General features: G+C 47.2%; 1 protein-coding gene across 4 annotated transcripts in view; it reads right to left on the bottom strand.

The window, feature by feature from the left end:
* ANKS6 (ankyrin repeat and sterile alpha motif domain containing 6) overlaps positions 1 to 22,296 on the bottom strand; it is a 381,649-nt gene that overhangs the window by 153,678 nt on the left and 205,675 nt on the right. For 3 of the 4 annotated variants that reach the window (XM_078687780.1, XM_078687783.1, XM_078687782.1), the window contains exon 12: positions 11,706 to 11,898. In XM_078687780.1, coding sequence (XP_078543906.1) covers positions 11,706 to 11,898 — 193 coding nt within the window. The remainder of the gene's footprint in view (positions 1 to 11,705; positions 11,899 to 22,296) is intronic. The other variant, XM_078687781.1, reaches the window with a different exon arrangement.

Raw genomic sequence — 22,296 nt, 5'->3', positions numbered from 1 at the left:
AGCCCTTATGGAGTCTTTAAAGACTTTAGGAGCGTGTTTAATGACCCCTTTTAACATTGGGAGAAAGGAGTGGACCTTTGATAAGTTGCAAAAGTGTCCACGAGGAAGTCTTCGTATAGGGTCTTATGTAAATTTACCCCTTGGTATTCTGCCGGCCTGTGTATATGCTGAGTGAATCCGATTTTTTCGGGTCCGAGTGCTTGTGAGGCACAGTATTTGGGGCTGTCTTATGCTCCTTAGCTTTGGAATCAGGAGCTTTCTTGGGTTCCGAAGGTTTGCTTGGGGTCTTTGGAACCGGTTGCTTGGTAGGCTCAGATTATTTTTTCGGATCCAAAGTGTGGGTGCCAGGTGTTTTTGGAACAGGTTGTTTTTTCGGTTCCATTGATTTTTTCGGATCCGAAGGTTGATTACTAGTGTTTTTCGGAACCGGTTGTTTCTTTGGTTCTGATGATTTTTTCGGATCCGGTGGATGAGTGTCTGTAGATTTCGGTGCCGAATGCGCCAATGTGGAACCAGGCTTTGGTGCGGACGAAGACAATGGTTTCTCTTTGGTTTGTCTTTTGTTGTCGGTGTCCAGGATGGGGTTTTGGCACAGACGGTAGGCTGGCTCGATCCCGAGTGGCCTGTAGGCTTATATGTCGACTTCTTTGCCCGGCCGAAGCCGGGGCGTAGGAAGTTTTATCTCGGTGTTCACCTAGGCCCGAAGGTGAAGGTGTTACCGAAGCCTTTGAAAGGATGGGTGGGGGGGGGGGGTGGGGGGGAGGAGTTGACGTCAGTACTTACGACCCGTTGCCCCGGAGTGATGTATTCGACGTCGGATTCTTCAGTTTCGGAGGCGCTAAATGTGCCTTCTTCCATCTGCTCCTGCTCTGGTACATTGATACCTTCTTCGAAGATATCATTGTGAGAAAGTGAGTTTCTGTTGCAGTACACCTCCACTTTTTGCCTGATACCTGATGCACTTTTCCTTGGTGTGCCCTGGGTCCCTGCCAATCAGGTACCCAGGGCATTTGTTCCTTCCCTAAACACTGTACTAAAGCCTAAACCCAATTGTCATCTCTGGCCACATGTCAGCCCCTAGTAAATGGTACCCTAGGTACCCAGGGCATTGTGACCAGAGAAGACCCCTAAGGGCTGCAGCACTTATTGTGCCACCCTTAGGGGTCCTGTACCCTGACACACATACACTGCCTTTGCAGGCTGAGTGTCCTGGTGCAGAACTAAACAAAGAGTCAACATGGCACACTTCCCTGTGATCCATGCCCACACACCCACTGCCCTTGCATACATCAGCCACCCCTCTAGCTGGGTGCCCTATGCCAGTGGTGTGGGCACAGGTGCATGAGCTCTGTGCCCCTACAGTACCCAGGGCCATTCCTGGGCACTATAAGTGCAGTAATGCCATTAAGAGTATATGGTGCTGGGAGGTTGTCATTACGAACGTCACAGCACCATAATGGCTACAGTGAAGGCTGGCAAGTTTGATATCAAACTTCTCAGCACATTAAACCCACCCTGATGCCAGTGTGGGATTTAATGTAAAATGCACTACAGAGGGCATCTTAGAGATACCCCCTGAAACCTAACATACAATTAACGTCTTGTCTGAGAGGCTGCCTAGGCTGCCAAACAGCAGACATGTTGCTGGACCCCTGGGTGGAGAGCTCCCGCTCTCAAGGGCCTACAACAATGCACATCCTGGGACGAGGTGCCAAGCCTCTTCCCTCAGGATGGGCAGGGGAAGCTTCAAAGGCATTCCGCCTTTGTGAGCTTCTCCAGACCACTTGCTGTACTCAGCAACTGGCCCCCGCCAGTTCTGACCCCCACTCTGGCAGGAAGACTGGCGGGAAACCCTATGTCAGAAAGGGGGGTGTGCCAGCCTGCGCCAACTCCACCCCTCAGGTGGGAGAGACGAGGTGATACAAGACCCCGGATTCCGGCCATTTTGAAGATGGGGAGCCCTGCCCAATCATAGCTAGGCTCTTGCCCCCCTCCCACAGGAGAGGAGCAGGCTAGGGGGTGTACCCACCCCAGGACAGGGACCCATTGGTCCCTGCCCTTGCCCTACCTGTAACGCCCCTAAATTTAGTATTTAGGGGCACCCTGAACCTTCTTCCACAGAACCGGATTCCGAAACAAGAAAGAAGAACAAGGAACAAGAAGACCTGCCATGCAGCTGCTAAGAAGAGAAAGACACCAACTGACTTGGCCCCAGCCCTACCGGCCTGTCGACCCCTGAACCTGCTCCTGCTAAACCCCGGCGTCTCCAGTGGTCAGTAACATCACAAACCCTGGTGGACCTAATTGCCTTGTGACTCGGACTACCTGGGTCTCCCACGAGCAGTGGTACTGCTCAAAGCAAGTAACAAGCCCTAGCATCAGCCCGGAACCGCGAACCCTGCACACTCAGCACCCGCCAAGCCTGGCCTGTGCTGGAGTGAATCAAGACCCTGAGGATGTCACTCCGGCGATTCTGATCTGGAATCCAGTGCCCAAGGACCCTCCTCGACGACCCGACGACGCCTGCAGCCTCAGGACAAGGGACCCCTCCAACCGCGACCAGCAGGGGGTAAGAATTCCCGACCTCAATAGACACCCCTGCACCCGGTGCCCCAGGGCCCCCAGTGCCCAACTCCTGGGTGCCTACCTATCCTCCAAGATCCCAACTTACCCCTCGAAGTGTTGGTCGCACCAGAGGATCCTCCATCCCGAGCCTGCAGCCTTTGTTCCATTTTCAAGATCTCCATTGAATAATATGGAGCACCCGACGGTTCAAAAACACCCTGCCCCGTGCCGCCCGAGTGCCCCTGGCAGTGCAACCTTTGCCCTACTCTACTTCCCCATTTGCCCTGAGCAAGTGACCAGGAGCCCAGCTCCCATAGCCGCGTGGCCTGCTAGCCAGCAGCCACCAACCAAAGGCCCCATGCCTCTCATTGGATTACATTGGGCCTAACTACCTCTGCACCCGGCTGCCCCTGTGCCGCTGAGGGTGTAACAACTGTACCTACCTGACCCTGGGGGACCCCTGAGTCTATGCCCAGAACCTTAACTTCACCAGTTGAGAACTCACCTGGAAACTGATAACTCACTTACCTGCCATTGGATAACATTGACTGGTTTGACTCGAAACATCTTCCAAGTGTGAAGTTTTGAAACTCTAAAATATTCCTATAAAATCAGCCGAATACCGAATTCCGAAGTACTCACCTGTGACCAGGAGAGAAGCCAGTACTGTACCTTGTAGCCCAGTACTGAACCACAAAAGTAATCCTAACCGGGTTTACTAGTAACCTGAATTTTCACCATAGGAATCCATTGTTTGCTTTTCTATGAAATTTCTTCCAAGTGTCTACTTTTGAAAACTTGAAATATTCCTTAAAAATCGTACCAACTACTGAAACGTAATTAATTACCTGTCTTAAGTAGAGATCCCAGTGCTGGACCTAGGAGCCCAATACTGGATTGCAAAAGTAACGAGAACGTACTGTACCTGGAACCTGAATCTTCTCCATAGGAAACCATTGTCTCTTTTCTATGAAATTTCTTCTGTCTACTTTTGAAAACTTGAAATATTCCTTAAAAATCGTACCAACTACTGAAACATAATTACTTACCTGTCTTAAGTAGAGATCTCAGTGCTAAACCTAGGAGCCCAGTACTGGATTACAAAAGTAACGAGAACGTACTGTACCTGGAACCTGAATTTTCTCCCATTGGATAACATTGCTAGATTTTCACTGAAAAGTTTCGAAGTGTGAACTTTTAAAATACCTTTTTATTCTTTAAAAATCATTGCAATAACTAAAACGTTTTTCCTAAACTGTTTTCAGCTTAGACCCCAGGACTGAATCTAGGATCCAGTCCTGGAGTTACAAAAGTATTCTATAAAGTAATCAGCTGCATTTATGTAGAAAAACCCTTTGAGCTCAATGTTAAATTGTGTTTAGAATTGTGTCGCCTACTGCAACCACTGTACCTATTGAGTTTACAAAGTTTATTGCTCTTTGCAAAGTAATTACCTGAGAGTGCTCATATTGAGAAAAGTATATTTTGATACCTGTTGGTTCTAAAAATAAAACAACTATATATTTTGATATAAAAACAATTGGCCTAGAGTTCAGTTCTTGAGTGTGTGAAACCTTTTGCTGACTGAGTGTGCACAACAAATGCTTTACACTGTCCTCTGGTACTGCCTTACTGCTCGACCAAGCTACCACTTTAGAGAGTAAGGTCACACCTGACTTTAACCTCTGTTATACCGCTGGGGATTGTGGACTCTATACACACTGTACCTTACTTTGGTCTAGTACATGTAGAGACACTTTCTCACATTCGTCGGGTATTGATGTTGATGATCGAGCCATGCTTCTTCGAGCTCGACGATCCCTTATGGTTTTCTTGGAGCGGAAAGAGGCGCAAGCTGGACAGTCTTTGGCCTCGTGCTCAGGTGAAAGGCAGAGGTTACACACCTCATGAAGATCGGAGTGTGGAAACTTTGATCCACATTGAGGACACTTTTTAAAGGGAGTCCTTTCCATGAGCCAAAAGGCCTGATGGCGCAGATAGGCCCGAAGGCCAGCTTCGACGACCGGAACCGAAGAGTTGAAGTTTTTAGAGGTGTGCGTCGAAGGGAAAACGCGATCAAAAACAATACCGAAGAGAGGGTAAGGATTGCGCGTCGAAAGTTAGATCGGTTAAGACACCGAACCGGAACGCGCCGAACACATCTGAGCCCGATGGCGGAAAAAAACAATCTGAAGATGGAGTCGATGCCCATGCGCACTATTGTCCAGTGGCGGAGTCACGCATCTTGGGACTTCCAAAGACTTGTTCCAAAACAATAACAAATGGCAAACATCCAGGCCCAACACCAGATGGCGATCTATGCATAGTGTGTGATCTGCAGCTCACGTTGCCGCCCATACCTTAGACAGAATCTTTACCTCCAACCCTATGATCAAAATCCTGGAGGTGATTCTTGTCCCCTGGTCGGACCACAGAGCTATAATGTTCAACATAAAAGTAGATCTGCAACACCTAACATCACCTACCACACCTATTACAGTCACCTATCAAGACTGGGCTAAAATTAACACTCCCGACCTTAAAAACTCACTATTGGACACTAAGCCTGACTTGATAGCAGATACAAACAAAGCAGTTCATAGATTAACCACTTGGATCAAAACAGCGGTTGATGTGGCAGCCCCTATTAAGAGTCTTAGATCTAGTAGAAAAAAGCCATCTGAACCTTGGTTTTCAGAGAAACTGAGAGCCCAGAAACAAAACTGCAGGAGGTCCAAAAGAAAGTGGAGGGCAAACTATGACCTAGCCAATAAAAAAAGAGTATGCACGAACATTATTAGAATATAAGAGACTGATCATTGAAGAAAAAAACAATTACTTCACGTCAAAAATCATGGAAGCCAAGAATTCCAGCAGGGAACTGTTCGCCACAGTTAAGAAACTAGCCAATCTCCCAGCCAATACTAAAACAGCCAGCACCTTGGAATTTTGTAACACCTTGGGTCAGTTTTTTTATCAGCAAAGTTCAGTTAGTATACAAAACCTTTATAGGCGGTAATTACTCCCCCATAAGATATCTAAGCCATGACCAGACAGTCACACACAGGGCACTGGCTTTTCTTTCACATCTCCAACGTGGGAACAGATTGTCCAAGTAGTGAAAACCACTAAATCTGAAGCCCCGTCAGACCCCTGTCCTCCTAAAATCTTCCATCTATTCCCCAAACTACTCAGTGAACAATTAAAAGTACTGTTCAGAGAGATTATACAGTCTGGCAGGTTTCCTGAGGCTTGGAAGACAGCCTCAGTCCTGCCTCTGCTAAAGAAAGCCAATCTAGATCCCGAAGAGCCTGGCAGTTACCGGCCGATCTCTCGGATCCCTTTTGCATCCAAGGTATTGGAGAAATTACTCAACACTCAGATAACCTCTTTCATCTCCGCTGGAGAACTCCTGGACAGCTCCCAATATGGGTTCAGAGAGGGCCATGGAACTGAAACTGCTCTGATCGTGGCAACAGAGGAGCTTAGAAGATCATTAGACTCCGGTGGAAAGGCCGCCTTGATTTTGTTAGACTTATCGGCGGTCTTTGACACTGTTAACCACGAAATATTAATAGGCAGATTAGCGGAGCTAGGCTTTCAGGAATCAGCCCTTAAACTACTATCATACTATCTAACCGGCAGAACTTTCTCAGTAGAATTGGGAGGCTCCGCATCCAAATCCTTTGAACTACTGTGTAGTGTGCCTCAGGGCTCCTCTAAGAGCCCCACACTTTTCAATATTTATGTGACTCCGCTGGCCTCGATTATTAGGCAGTGTGGCTTCTCGGTGGTCTCTTATGCTAATGACACACAGGTGGTTGTGTCAGTGTCAAACAACGTGGAAGAGACAGCCGAACGCTTTAACAACTGCATGTCACAGGTAAACACCTAGATACAGACTAACTGCCTAAAACTAAACGGAGAAAAAACGGAAGTCCTGTTGTTTGGCCCTGACCCATCCTTCTGGTCACCAAGATGGTGGCCAGATAATCTGGGAGAGTGCCCGATGCCAGTCTCCAATGCTAAGAACCTAGGTGTGGTCTTCGACGACAAACTGACATTTGAGGGGCAAATCAACAAGCTCTCATCCTCCTTCTGGGGGATCTTAAATATGATCAGAAAAATTCGTCCCTTCATACCCCAGGGAACATTAAAGACACTGGTGACAGCATTGGCTCTTTCCAGACTGGACTACGGCAATGCACTATATGTAGGAATACAATCCCAGCATCTATAAAAAAAGCAGCGACTACAGAATGCTGCCGCCAGATTGATACTGGGCATTCCCAAATATGAAGCAGTCTCCCATAGACTGAGGGCATTTCACTGGCTCCCAGTGGAAAAGAGAATCATTTTCAAATCACAATGCCTTGCTTATAAGGCACTTCAGGGTAAAGGATCATCTCATCTAAGATCGCACCTGAGATGGTACGTACCAGTCAGAAATCTCAGATCATCTCACTCAAAACTGCTACAAGTACTCAAGTACAAGCAGGTTCGCTGGGGAGGAAGAAGTTTCGTACTTGGAACAGCAAAAACTTGGAATCGACTGCCAATATCGATAAAAAAACAGTACCTCACTCATGTCTTTCAGAAGGCTACTGAAAACTTGGTTCTTTTCCAAATGAGCTCATGAAATCCATATAACATTGCCCAGTCCCGCCACCTTACATGTTCTGCCAAATCCAGCGCCAAGACGCCTCCGGGCATATGCGTGCTATATAAATTGATAAATGAAATCATATGCCTCGAACTGATTGTTACAAATTCTAGCAAAGTTGCTTTAAAGTCTTCTCTTCTTATGCAACTAATTAGGTGAGTGAGGAACGTAGATATTATCTGTCCTAGCCTACCTGTCAGAGCAAGAAATGTTGGGTTATTTCCACCCGTACCTAGTATTTCAATTGCATTCCACATCATTTTTCATAAATGTTTACACATGTTAAATACATGCAATTCTATATTAAGTAACATGTTACGGGTGTGATATGTTGGTGGGCACTGTGCAGCCCAGTAGTGCTGTTGTAAAAATCCAGCCAACTCATATTACAAACCAACATCATTTGCAGTTTCATGAACAGGACATCAATCAGTAATGGGCTGGTTAATATTGTGCGCACAAGCATTTAAGCACAAGTTGGCATAGCATTAAAAAAGTATCTCTTTTTAAAAGATCCAGTATACACGAAGCTTTGATGGACTTTGATGGAAAAAAAGAAAGGGAAATGTTACTTACTCTGTAAACGTTTGTTTATAGTCTGTAGATTCACATGCTCTGCATACTACTGCTTTTTAGGGTTGGACTGTAATGCTTGCATGTTGTTTTACTTCAAAGAAGTCTTTCGAGTCACGGGCGCAGTGTGACTCCACCCTTGTACATAGGCACAGACTCCATGTTAGATTGTTTTCTGCACAGCAGATGAGAGTAGGTATGGAGTGGCAAGTGAACCCAGCATGGTGCGCCGTGTGTATTGTGAAAGCATGGTAAGACAGAAGAGATCTGCAAGTAGAGCCAGATGCTTCTGGGGAACAGGGTAGGCAAATGTGAACCTACACCACTACATACTAAGAACAGATACTTACAGGGCAAGTAACATTTTCTAGTCATAGCAGGCGTTGCTCTAGATACATATTCCCTGTTTAGACTGCAACGGAGTATCCGCTACAAGAGGTGGCTAGCATTCGAATGATGCAGATGTCTGAAATACGGTTCTCAAGACTGTCTGCGCAACCATAGCCAGCTGGCGGGCTAAGATGTCCACACAATAGTGTTTAATAAAGGTGTGTGGGGTTGATTGAATGATGGCTACCTTACATACGTCAGCTAATGGAATGTTTGCAAGGAAGGCCGTGGTTGCTGCTTCCTTGTGTGTAGAGTGCTCCCTGCGTGTAACAGGAAGGGCATTTTTAGCTTTAATGTAGCAGGTTTGGATGCACTTGACTATCCATCTGGCAATACTGGCTTTGGAGATCTGCTGGCCTTTGTGAGGTTTTGCAAAGGCTACAAATGATCAGACCTGCGGCAGGGGTTGGTCCTGTCGATGTAATACATGAAAGCATGTTTAACATCTAGGGTATGAAGGGCTCTCTCTACGTCGGGGTGTGTGAAAAAGACTAACAGCTCTATAGTCTGGCTGAGGTGGAAAGGGGAAACCATTTTGGAGGCAAACTTTGGATGGGTTCTAAGAACAATTCTGTCCAAGTGAACCTGAATGAAGAGTTGTTGAAATTAAGGGCCTGTCGCTCACTATTGCACATGAGGGAGTTATGAGCACGAGGAGAGCTATTTTCAAAGAAAGTAACTGCAAAGGGCAAAAAAGCAAGGGCTCACAGAGTGGACACATGAGCCTGGTAAAGATCGCATTGAGGTTCCATACATGGGCATGGGGGAATCTGGGAGGGATGACCTACTTGAGGCCTTCCATGAAGGCTTTGATTACTGGGATGCAAAAGAGGGAGAAGAGTTCTCTGTTTTGCATGTATGCGTCCAAGGCAGCTAGAAGGAGCCTTTCAGAAGTGTAGCTGAGGCTTAACGTATATAGATGGAGGAGATAACAAATTATATTTTACACACTAGGTTTAAGAGGATCTACGTGACTGGAGATGTGGAGGAACCTCTTCCACTTTGCAGCATAGCAGGCGGCTGTGTTGGATCTACCAGGTTCATGCCGGATGTTCATTCCTTCTTGCAGGAAATGCAGGTAACCAAACTTTAGGTCATCAGGTGCCAGATCGGAAGATTGAGCTGCTTGGAGGGGTATGTGTGCCTGATCTGGCCTTTGATCAGGGTGAGAAGGTCTGGCCTTTTGGAGAGCTTCTCATGGGCGCTGTATCAGGGCCGCCTGACCCACTAGGGGGCCACAGGGATAAGTGTTAGAGATGTTTGCTGCATCAGAAAGCCACATAAAGAAGCAAAGAGAGAGGCAGAAAAACGTATGGAAAGACTCCTGACCAGTTCATCCATAGTGCATTGCAGATAGACTGAGGGTGTGCGAACCTGGAGGCACAGTTTAGGTATTTTGCATTTTCAGGAGTGGCAAAGGGGTCTATCTGGGTTTGCCCTGGCATCTTGTACTTTAAATGCATGATTCTAATTACTGTCCAAAGGCATACCAGCACCTACTTTCTGGAAAGGAAAACATTTTTGGACTTTAAAACATTATGATGGTAAGAGGTTAGCTAAGTCAGCCATGTTCTCAGATCAGGGCGGGGGGGGGGCAAGCCGTTGGGTCTGAATGTCACCTTTAAATTTTAGGGTAATAACAGAGTTAGACAAAATGCAAAGTCCTGATGAAACACACGGTTAAGAGCACATTAATGTTTAGTAGATTTAGGAGGTTTGAAGAGGGCGCAGGGGCATTACCTTTGTAAGAAAACAGAGGTACACAAAGGGAAATATATGCTGGAAAAGTCAGAGATGGAGTTAAGTCCCAATGTACTCCAACAGGCAAAGATGTGTACAAGTTTATTGGGTGAGACTTTTTTTCTGATAACACTCTTGATACGGCTAACTATGGCAGGGTCATCTCGCTTTTGGCGAAACAGGTTCACAGGTGGTCCAGGTTGCCACTGTTCTTAGCAGCCATTATTAAGATGATGGTACTGTCCAAATTCTCTTATCTTTTTATTAACATTCCTATTGTATTGACGCAGCTCTTTTTTAAAACACTCTGGGCGCACATTATTACAGTGAATGGGTGGGGAAACAACCACGGATCCGCTGGGACAGACTTACCCTACTGTATGCACAAGAGGGCTTTAATTCACCGGACTCGCAATTATACTTTGTGTGTGCACAGGCCCACTTTGCCCACTACTGGTTCATTGCTCATGACTATGTACCACATCTAGCAGTGTAACATGATGATGCATACCCCATTCTGCTACAAGCTATACAGCTGCATAAGCTCGAGGGTATACCACGAACGGAAATTAACACGATACACTCCACCAGGCACGCTTGGTGGGTTCTTGGGGTGCTAGCAAGCAAGGTACCTTTATATGCTCTGGCAATCTCAATGAAACTCCATCCCGCCATATCAGTCACACAGGAGGGTAAAGCGCTGGGACTTCTTGGTCAGGCTGGGTTGAACACCCTAGCTGATGCCTACCCCGGCGGCAATTTCATAGCTCTAACCAATATCACACAGACACAGTGGCACAACCCGCTGGTGAAATTCACATACTATCGCCTCAGAACTGCCCTACACAAGTTGTATCCTCAATTCCCTAGGGAATCCCCTAGGCTCTGTGCATTACAAAGCTAACTAACTAGCGACATGTACAGGAGCTTGATCACTAAATTATATGTTGCGGCGCAAGCAGACAGACTAGTGGCACTGGATATGGAGCTGGAGAGGTGAAATGCAGTGCTTAATAGGCTGCTGGAAACATTATACTGGGTTTTCTGCCGCACACAGCTCAGTTTGTTACACCTAATTGTAATCTATGCATCATACATTTTAAGTATTTACACCAAATATACTATACAGTTGCCAAATTATGCAGCTATGGTCTGAGGGTGCAAACTGTGCGCGGTAGAACACGATAAGCAGATTTTATGCTTCTGGCCAGGCTGAGTACTGCTGTCAGGCGATTTTGAGCTCAAATTACAGAGGCTCTGATGACTATGGTGGTGGGGCCAGTGGACTGCAACCTTGAAATGCGTTTACTGGGACTGGTCAAAAGCTTACAACCGGCAAATTGTAGATTTGTGGTAGTAGCCCTGCTGTTTGGTGGGCACTGCACATTTTACCAAGTGAAGAGAGTTGCTCTGCACTGGGGCAATTGTCTAGCACCCACCAAACGGCAGTGGCTCTTGGACCTGGCCTACTGGAGAGAACAATTGGAACTAAATGTGGAAGAATTACCACGGTCCTCTGGGCCAAAAGTCATTTGGGGCCCTTTCACTACTTATCTGCTATTGGTCCCGGAGGAATTGTAGAGGATGATGTCTGCTGGGTGGTGGGCTTCATTAGCTTTTAGTTTTGCAGCCTGCCCTTGAGAAAATGATGTTGCACAAATTAATTAGCTCTGTCATTATGTGGCACTGATGGGCAAGCTATGTTGATTTATTTTTTGCTTGTTCTAAAAAGGCACATAAAACCAATTAAAAAAACAAAACAAATGCAACACACCTTCATCTGTAATGGTTCCACTGCTGGAGCCACCACTACTCTTGGACTGCTTATGAGAAGAAGAGGAGGAAACAGACGAATCTGCATGGCGGCCTTTGGAGGTAGGAGACTGTGATGGTGTTAGGGTGGGCGATGTACTCTTGGATCTGGAAGAGTTTCCAGACGGCGGTCTATTCTTCATATCCAATATCTGCTACAAAAGAAAGAAAATTATATTTGCTGTTAGTCAAGTTAAAGTACAGCTTATTCCCAGTAATGACCTGTGTACTGTTGTCCTAATCCTCCAGCTTTCCTTTCGTTTTATGTTTGGGATATCTTCCATTTAGGGCAACAGACCAGAGACACTTGCCACTGCAGAGAAAAGAAACTAGTTACCTACCTGTAACAATAGTTTTTCAGCTTGATCTCTTCTAGATTCACATACTATGCATATGTCCCGCCATCTAGGGGTTGGAGTCGGAAAGTGATACTTGTTTTGTATATATATCTATATTTTTTATTCTATTGGGTGTGTGAAACCAGATCCTTTTGGGTTCGGCTACCACCCCGTTTGTGTGTGTGCTAGCTCTCAGACAATTTTTTCGTTTCGCCTTGTGATTGTGTATACCTGTTGAATAGGTGCAAATTATTTGTATGTTTTTTTATTTTGTCGGATGTGCAGGGTCACTTTTTGCCCCAGAAAAAGGGTAGTGCTTGTTGTGTGTTCCACATATGCTAGAGCAGGGATACTCATAGTACGGCCCGCGGGCCGGGGGCGGCCTGGCAAGCCTTCCCTGGCGGCCCGCGGACCCCCGAGACATCATACCTGTGTTTTACGTTGTTTTTTAAGTGTCTGCAGCAGAGACGAGAGGGAGGGAGTGAGAGGGAGGGAGTGAGTGAGTGAGTGGGAGGGAGTGAGTGAGAGGGAGGGAGAGGGAGGGAGTGAGTGAGAGGGAGTGAGAGGGAAGGAGTGAGTGGGAGGGAGTGAGAGGGAAGGAGTGAGTGGGAGGGATTGAGTGGGAGTGGGAGAGAGGGAGGGAGTGGGAGGGAGGGAGGGAGTGAGTGAGAGTGAGTGAGAGGGAGGGAGTGAGAGGGAGGGAGTGAGAGGGAGGGAGTGAGAGGGAGGGAGTGAGAGGGAGGGAGTGAGCGGGAGGGAGTGAGCGGGAGGGAGTGAGTGAGAGGGAGTGAGTGAGAGGGGAGTGAGTGAGAGGGAGGGAGTGAGTGAGAGGGAGGGAGTGAGAGGGAGGGAGTGAGTGAAAGGGAGTGAGTGAAAGGGAGTGAGTGAGAGGGAAGGAGTGGGAGGGAGTGAGTGAGTGAGTGGGAGGGAGTGAGTGAGGGAGTGAGTGGTAGGGAGTGAGAGGGAGGGAGTGAGTGAGTGGGAGTGAGTGAGAGGGATGGAGTGAGTGAGAGGGATGGAGTGAGAGGGATGGAGTGAGTGAGAGGGATGGAGTGAGTGAGTGGGAGTGAGTGAGAGGGAAGGAGTGGGAGGGAGTGAGTGAATGGGAAGAGGGGAGTGAGAGGGAGAGGCAGTGAGTGAGAGGGAGGGAGTGAAGGAGTGAGAGGGAGGGAGAGGGAGTGAGTGAGTGAGTGAGTGAGTGTGAGTGTGTGAGTGAGAGGGAGTGAGTGAGAGTGAGTGGGAGAGGGAGTGAGTGGGAGAGGGAGGGAGAGGGAGTGAGTGAGACGGAGAGTGAGTGAGACGGACAGGGAGGGAGAGGGAGAGGGAGGGAGAGGGAGGGAAAGGGAGGGAAAGGGAGGGAGACGGAGAGGTAGTGAGAGGGAGGGAAAGGGAGCGAGACTGATAGGGAGTGAGAGGGAGGGAGAGGGAGGGAAAGAAAGCGACATGGACCCCCGAGACATCATACCTGTGTTTTACGTATTTTTTTTAAGTGTCTGCAGCAGCGCGAGAGACTCTGCTGCTCTGTGGGGGCTGCCAGCCGGGCGATCCTAGCAATGGCCAGAGTACAGCTGCAGGGGCCTAAGAAGAGGTGAAATACAAAGGCCTCATTAACATGCAAATGGTCTTTTGAAGACCTGTGAAGTGCTCGGGTGCGGCTGTGAGTGTGTGTGTGCCCCGGCTGGCACACAGGCAGGGTGAGATGACAGAGGGTGACAGAGGGAGTGGGAGGGAAAGGGAGGGGGAGGGGGACGGAGAGGGAGTGAGAGAGAGTGAGAGGGAGTGAGTGAGTGAGAGGGAGTGAGTGAGTGAGTGAGTGGGAGTGGCAGGGAGTGAGTGGGAGGGAGTGAGAGGGAGGGAGTGAGAGGGAGGGAGTGAGAGAGGAGGGAGTGAGTGAGAGGGAGGGAGTGAGTGAGAGGGAGGGAGTGAGTGAGAGGGAGGGAGTGAGTGAGAGGGAGGGAGTGAGTGAGAGGGAGGGAGTGAGAGGGAGGGAGGGAGTGAGTGAGAGGGAAGGAGTGGGAGTGAGTGAGTGAGTGTGAGGGAGTGAGTGGGAGTGAGTGGGAGGGAGTGAGAGTGAGAGTGAGTGAGTGAGAGGGAGGGAGTGAGAGGGAGGGAGTGAGTGTGAGGGAGGGAGTGAGAGGGAGGGAGTGAGTGAGTGAGTGAGTGAGTGAGTGAGTGAGTGAGTGAGTGAGTGAGTGAGTGAGTGAGTGGGAAGGGTGGGAGGGAGTGAGTGAGAGCGAGTGAGTGAGAGGGATGGAGTGAGTGAGTGGGAGGGAGTGAGTGAGAGGGAGTGAGAGGGAAGGAGTGGGAGGGAGTGAGAGGGAGGGAGGGAATGGGAAGGAGTGAGTGAGAGGGAGAGGGAGTGAGTGAGAGGGAGGGAGAGGGAGTGAGTGAGAGGGAGGGAGTGAAGGAGTGAGAGGGAGTGAGAGGGAGTAAGGGAGTGAGTGAGAGGGAGTGAGTGGGAGTGAGTGAGAGGGAGTGAGTGGGAGTGAGTGAGAGCGAGTGAGTGAGAGGGATGGAGTGAGTGAGTGGGAGGGAGTGAGTGAGAGGGAAGGAGTGGGAGGGAGTGAGAGGGAGGGAGGGAATGGGAAGGAGTGAGTGAGAGGGAGAGGGAGGGAGTGAGAGGGAGGGAGTGAAGGAGTGAGAGGGAGTGAGAGGGAGTAAGTGAGTGAGTGAGTGAGAGGGAGGGAGTGAGTGTGAGTGAGAGGGAGTGAGGAGAGTGAGTGAGTAGGAGAGGGAGTGAGTGGGAGAGGGAGGGAGAGGGAGAGGGAGTGAGTGAGAAGGAGAGTGAGTGAGACGGACAGGGAGGGAGAGGGAGTGAGACGGAGACAGAGAGGGAGGGAAAGGGAGGGATAGGGAGGGAGAGGGAAGGAAAGGGAGGGAGACAGAAAGGGAGTGAGATGGAGGGAAAGGGAGGGAGACTGATGGGGAATTTCATGAAGGGAAAGGGAGGGAGACTGATGGGGAGTGAGATGGAGGAAAAAAGAGGGAAATGGAGGGAGAGGGTGGGAAAGGGAGGGAGACGGAGAGGAAGGGAGAGGGAGGGAAAGGGAGGGAGACGGAGAGGGAGGGAGGGAAAGGGAGGGAAAGGGAGGGAGACTGATAGGGAGTGAGATGGAGGGAAAGGGAGGGAAAGGGAGGGAGACTGATGGGGAATTTCATGGAGGGAAAGGGAGGGAGACTGATGGGGAGTGAGATGGAGGAAAAAAGAGGGAAATGGAGGGAGAGGGTTGGAAAGGGAGGGAGACGGAGAGGGAGTGAGAGGGAGTTAGAGGGAGTGAGAGGGAGAGAGACTGATAGGGAGGGAGAGGGAGGGAAAGGAAGCGACGGAGGGAAAGGGAGGGAGAGGGAGGGAAAGGGAGTGAGACGGAGAGTGAGTGAGAGGGAGGGAAAGGGACGGAGAGAGAGAGGGAGGAAGAGAGGGAGGGAGAGGGGGAGGGAGGGAGAGGGAGGGAGTGAGAGAGAGGGAGTGAGAGAGAGGGAGTGAGAGAGTCAGAGTGAGACAGAGGAAGACAGAAGAGAGAGAGGGAGAGAGAGCTAGAGAGAGGGAAAGAGAGCTAGAGAGAGGGAGGGAGACCGAGAGAGAAAGAGAGAGAGAGATGTGTGTATGCTGGGACGGCTCAGTGGACGAAGGCGTCCGCTGCAGGGACCTGTGATCAACCTCATGGTCAGTTTTATGTTGTTGCTCTAGCCCCGCCCCCTCCGCCACTGACCCCGCCCCACACCGATGCGGCCCTCGGACACAAACCAAACTGTAAATTTGGCCCCCGAGAGAAAGTTTGTGAGTACCCATGTGCTAGAGTATATATATTTCTGGGCCCTTAATCAAAAGAACATTAATATCTGTATTCTTATGCTTTGTTTATGGATTTATTATTGATTACTTTATGAAACATGCGGTTGAATACGTGTGACATCATTAAGAGACGTCACCTGCTCTTAGAAGATGATACATGTAGTAATCCCTTTTTTTCTTATAATGTACTTATGTACTATTTTTGTTCAATAACTTGGTCCTGGGATTTTTTTTTATTATCACACCTTTCTTTAATTATTTTATTTATTTTGTAAGTTTTCTCCTTCACTTGTGAGGTGGGTGGGTCGAATGTGAATCTAGAAGAGTTCAAGTTGCAAAACTATTGTTGCAGGTAGGTAACTAGTTTCTTTTGCATTATGGACATCTTCTAGATTCCCATACTAAGCATCGCTTGCATAGTGGTATTTGCCCATTGTGGAGGAGGGAGTGAATTCTAGTAGTTTCAACAGAAAAAATGGTGTAGTTTAGCACTTGTTATCGTTGAGAGCGCATGTGTTCCAACTGTGAACACATAGTATATATGCAGATATACCGAGCAAATGTAAATACATATCTACACACACACAGCCCTAGACCTACCTGGGTATATGAGTGTGTGTAATTATCTATAAGAGTAACTGTGAACCCTTTTATTTTGTGATTACCGGTTAGCTGTTAACCAGATTTTTGTGGCCAATCTAATATTCCCTTAGCCCATAAATCTTTATTCAGAGTAATTGAATTTGGTTATTTTCTTTTGCATGTGCTCTTTATATATGCTTTATAGGTGTATGCGTGGATTTAGAGGCCCCTGATTTTACTGATACCAACCACAAATGAAAAACCACCCTTGTAAGCCTTGGAAGCTGTGATTGCCTACAGCAATAAACTTAGGTAATAAAATACTTTACAATAAAAAAATGTGGCGTGTAACTGGTATAGATGTATCCATCTTTATAAAGGCATTATTATGGCTTTCTTTGGCGCCCCATTTAAGGTTTCTAAATTTTCCCTATAGTTCACCTTAATAGTGACCTCTTGCTGTGTTATGAATAGCGAACAACTCTCCTGTTATTACCCAGATTTTCCCTTGGGTGTACATATGAAAGTAATATGAACCGTGCCTCCCTACAACAATGCAAATAGGCATATTGCACTGTGGAACTGGTAAAGATGGCTTTATTTTTTTGAAGGCAAATCTGTCGCTTTTTTTGGCGCCCCTCTCCATGGGTGCTGGTTTATTTTTTTTTTATAGTGGAGCTTAATAGTGACATTTTGTCCTGTTAGGAGCAGAACAACCACTCCTGTTATTACCCAGAATTGTATCTGGGTGTACCTATGATTTCTTAAAGACTATATGTGGGCATGTGTATTAACATCTGGGGCCTATGTACCTATCGGGGTGCAAGGAAGCCCCCCTGTCTTTGTACCTGTGATCACGGGCTGTTAGGTGATTTCTTGCAATGTTTATTGTACAGTAGTTTACTGTAAAGAAAAGATAACAATGCCACTGGTTTACAGTCATTGTGGCTCGCTTGAATGCACCGCCCCTGTGTGTGCATCAGTACTTGCCTTACAAACTTTGGTTCTCCCATTGCATGTGCTATGTACTACGCAGCAAATTATTTTACCTAGTGGTTGTAGTAACTCATAACTGTTGCGATTGCCATTAAATTAGGGCGTTCTTTAGGCACATATGTTCTCTTGCTGTGAGTGCTACATGTTATCTAGCATAGCTATGGGAAAGAAAAACATTTATGTACATGTGATGTATGCTTGCGGTTTAAAAGGATTAGTCCATACTTTGCCCTTACGAAGTCATAGCTAAACAGAATGATGAAAAGCTCTTTTTTTTAGGTCGTGCCTAGCAGTGGGCATGCGCTGCTCTGCGAGGCTTCTTGTATCTACTCTGTGTGGGTCTGACTCCTTCCACGCATTGGATTGGCTTTTGCGTGTGTCTTTCTATAATGAAAGCACGCAAATGGCTAAAGGTGGGGACATGTCCCACCTCTTTTGAAAGTTTCACTCCCACTGCGTTTTACGGCGGGAGCGAGCAGCGGCGCGCAGAGCGGCAGCTGCAGTGCCTCCTTCATTTTACACATCAACAATTCGCAATGGCATGCATAAAACCGCTTTTAGCAGGACGTGAAAACCCCACACACTATACATTACTAATTATGAACTTTGAAGGGGGACTGCATTTTTCTCTTTCGCCACATCTTATTTTCATTCCCTCCTGCCATTTCTACCGTTAGTTCTCACTTTTAATCCACAGCGTTACTACAGGGATAGTAATCGCGATATAAAAGCAATTTAAATACGGATATCTCTTTGCAACTTGTATTTAGTCCTTCCCCATTCCGCACGTTTGTGATTCCCCTATACCTTATCAGTATCTGACGTAGTGGCTGTGCAGCCGCACGGTTAAATAGCTTTAATACGGATCCACAGGTGACAGGTGAGGAGGCAGTGCTGGGGTCCGGGGAGAGTAACCGTGGTGGGACCATGAAAAGCAGCACCCAGCCTGAGGAGACCATCACAAATTAGAAAGAAGAGGAAACAGAGCAGCACTAATAGGAAATGGGAGTACCGAAACAAACACCCAAAAAGGGGTAACAATTCGAAACAGGGAGCAAGTTCTAATACAATGCCACTGCTAGAAACCGAGAGGAACCTTGTGTGACTGACACCGGACCGGTAAAAGAGCCGGAAACATGTCAGCACAGCTGCTGTCAGTGTCCCAGCCTGCTGCAAACGACCGACCCTCTCTGTGACAAAAGAAGCACAAAACAAGTTGCGCCCACATAACGAAAGGAATGCTGAGCCCTACGAGATACTGTATGGCATCCCAACCTTCTACACATTTATCTTGCTGCCCATTTTACCTCCCCCACCTATTTCTCTCTTTCCGTTTATGTGGTTTTTGTAGAGAATCTGTTTAATCACTTAGTTAATAATATCTACAAGTCATTATATGCTTTACTATTTAACGCCAATTTCCACTCTCAAATTTACATTCGAAGAGTACTTCCATTTTCCGTGATTTAATATTCCATGCTTATATTGCTTATTTCGTTTTTAGGCCAAGCCTAGCAGCGTGCATGCACTGCTGTTCTATTGCTGGCAGGCACAATTATGCACGAGAGCCTCTTGTGTTTTTTTCTGACTTTTCTTCTCGCAGACTACTGGGACCATGCTTTAGAGCACATGGCGTAACAGTACCACATATATGTACTGGGTGCATTTCATGAGTGCTTCTTTTTAATTCAATTAAGTAATGGCTATTTTAAAAGACTACAGTCTATGCTGCTCGGGTGTATGTGACACATGGAGGAGGGATTTGAAGTGTGGCAGTTCTGCAGGCCACTTATGACTTTCTATTGTCCTGTATACTGTAAACACCTACAACCAGAATTACGCGGTTCTGCGGCTGTGGTGTTTTCCGTATAGTAAAGGATTTGTTATATTTGCCACATAATCCATCATCTGCTGCACAATATGTCGTTTCTAACAACATAAGGGCAGAAGTTACTAACACTTAACAACCGGTGTTGCTGCCAAAGGTTGCCTGATCCCATTTCAGTTGCTTATTGATATGCTTGGGTGTTATGTGGCACTAATGAGGTGAAACCTTTGCCCATAGAGAGTTAACATTCATTAAAACAACAATGTAATTCAGTAATACTAGCACAAAACGTACCTCATTGTGCGGTATAATTTGCCCTCTCTCCATAATATAGTCAACCTTGTCATATACTTTCTCTCCCTGCCACATAATCTCAGTGGCCCTGCCTTTAACCTATATAGTTCTTACTTTGTGCTGAGCAAATGTTGCGACTTTGAATAGATATGAAAACGTTGCGTGCTCAACATAGCGTGAACTAGGTGAAGTTTTTAAAATGAAGTTCTGTGCCACCAATAAAACCTTCTCGCTGCCACTCAGGCCACAAGCCGTCCCACTCTGCGGGCACTCACCCTTTTAAATCAGCTGAGTGAGGGTGAATCCGTGGCCAGCTCCAAATCCCTCCAGTTAGAGTGAGGCGTGTGGTGGTAGCGGAAGGGACGGAGTGCTGGCACTGCAGCGCTACCCCCTTCCACTAGGGGGCACCGGTCCTTAAGTGCTGGCTGTAAAAACAGAAGAGCCTGGACCCTGTAATTCACTGCAGCTCGACGTAGTGCGCTTCTTGTGCGGAACATGTGGCTACTGGTAATTTCAAGAGCCCCTCGTTGGTCTTTTATTGTGCCAAAGGTGGAGCTCATACACTGTCTGCTGTATGGGCACCACGTGCTGGTGGTCTCAGGGTGCATTTCTGTAAACCACATTTCACTCAATAGATTTAAAACTATGCCCAATCTTGTACTTCAAGAAGTACATTTAAGGCAGCTAAGCAGGCCAATGCGCCTACTGCAGAGTAATGCGCGTGACCACCAGCTGGCAGGTTTCAATCCCAGCAAGGCTAAGCCAGTCTTTCATCCTTCTGTGGTCAATAACGGGAATTAGTTGAATTTGATTCTTATATAGAAGACTGCCCAAACGCCAGCGGCAATCAGGTTTGCGGTGCACGTTCAGTAAACTAGCAGCACTGTATGCAGCTGTGAGAGGCTTCCGGGCCAGGTCTCCGGCTCCACAAATAGACTTCTTGCCAGAAATCAGTTATTGATGATAGCCACCCGACCGTTTATCAGTTACCTGTTCCCAAAGCTTTCACCCTGTGGCCCGAACAAAGCTGGGGGCGGGGAGAGTGGGCTTGCGGGACACCTGCTAGGATTCACCGCTGATCTAGCAGGGAGGACGTGACCTACCCCTTCTGAGGAGACAGTAGGTCACCCACTGTATGTTAAGAGACACATATCCAGGGCTACTAGAATTATGCAGCAGGGGAAAACAAAATTATGCGGCAAGGTTTACTAAATAATGCAACAAGAAAAGTCAACTTATGCAGCCTAATGTGGCATATTTAGGGATAGCATTGCCTCATTATTTAGTAATTTTTAGGACGAGCATAGCGCAGCGCGCGTGCGCTGCTCTGCGAGGCTTATTGTATCTACTCTGTGTGGATCTGACTCCTCCTAGGCACTGGGTTGGCTTTTGCGTGTGTATTTAACCTGCAAATGGCTAAGAGTGGGTGCATGACCCAACTCTTCTGAAAGGTTCACTCCGACAGCGTTTTGCTGCGGGAACAAGCAGCGGTGCACAGGGCGACAGCTGCAGTACCTCCTTGTTTTTTTCGCTCTTTGCATTAGGAGCACTCCCCCCACCCTCTGAGCACAAACACAGCGTTTCCCTCCCCCCCATCCTTTACAACGCAACTTTTACCACGCAGTGCCTTTACGACGCAACTTTTACAACGCAAACCATTACAACGCATTGCGCTGGGGGGCGCTCTAGGATAGGGAATACGTTTAATTTACTATCCAACACCTTCCCTACTGTCCACGGGGACTGTAGTTGGAATAGTAAATTAAACTATTCACTATCCAGCACCCCAAAGCGCTATGCGCTGTAAAGGTTTTCGTTGTAAAAAACGCGTTGTAAAGGCATGCGTTGTAAAAGTATGCGTTGTAACGTCATACATCCATTCTGTGTGCATCGAGTGAGGCAGCACAAGCCCCAGGCACCTTCAACAGCCAGTTTAGTAGTTTACTGGCAGGTGCAGGCTCTAATCTTCTGCTTCGTGAACATTGAGGGTATGTAAATAATTGTATTATTGTTGCAAGCGAAAAGAGTAAAAATGCAGCGTTTCCGTTCCACCACTGCTTCTTTTTATGTTAGGCTTTCCCCTATACACATCATGTTAGGAGTCCCCACTCCAAGCACAAACGCAGCAGTGGGTTTCTCAGTACACATGTTTATTTATGTTTCCTGCTCGTGTTCCAATCTCTGCTCCATAATTTTTAATTTATATATAGCATTTATATATTATTATATATGCGTGCTGCATGGCAAAATATTTAAGGTCTCAAAGGTGAGACCTTTTTGCTATGCCAATGCTTGTCCTTTTCTGAAACTGTAATTCTGCCTTATTGTCCTTGGTTCAAGGGCAGATTAGGCATGAACTTCCTGGAGAGAAGCATATGATTTATGAGGTATTTGTGCTGGACTTGAAAGCCCTGTTATGGCATCTTTTATTCCTTGCTGGAAACTTCCCTGTTGTGGTTTTACCATCTTCACAGCCCCTTGCCAGAGCCTTCCCTGTGTGAGCTCTATATGGGCAGCGTTCAGTTTTCTTTGTGCCTACATGGTTAACACCCGTGCAACAAAAGACTTGTGTTGCAGACAGACTGAGTGTTTCATATACCTACATAATTGATGCCTGGAGGAAAAACACTCTCACTGGGATGAAAATTGTTAAAAAGATCACTAAACTCCTTTTAACCAAAAAACCATCACAGGCATATTCTCTTGTCAATGGTAAAGATTG

The sequence above is a fragment of the Lissotriton helveticus genome, chromosome 4_1 (genome assembly GCF_964261635.1).
Source record: "Lissotriton helveticus chromosome 4_1, aLisHel1.1, whole genome shotgun sequence".
Taxonomy (NCBI): domain Eukaryota; kingdom Metazoa; phylum Chordata; class Amphibia; order Caudata; family Salamandridae; genus Lissotriton; species Lissotriton helveticus.
The sequence above is the reverse complement of the archived record's forward strand: the minus strand, read 5'-3'. Positions and strand labels throughout refer to the sequence as shown.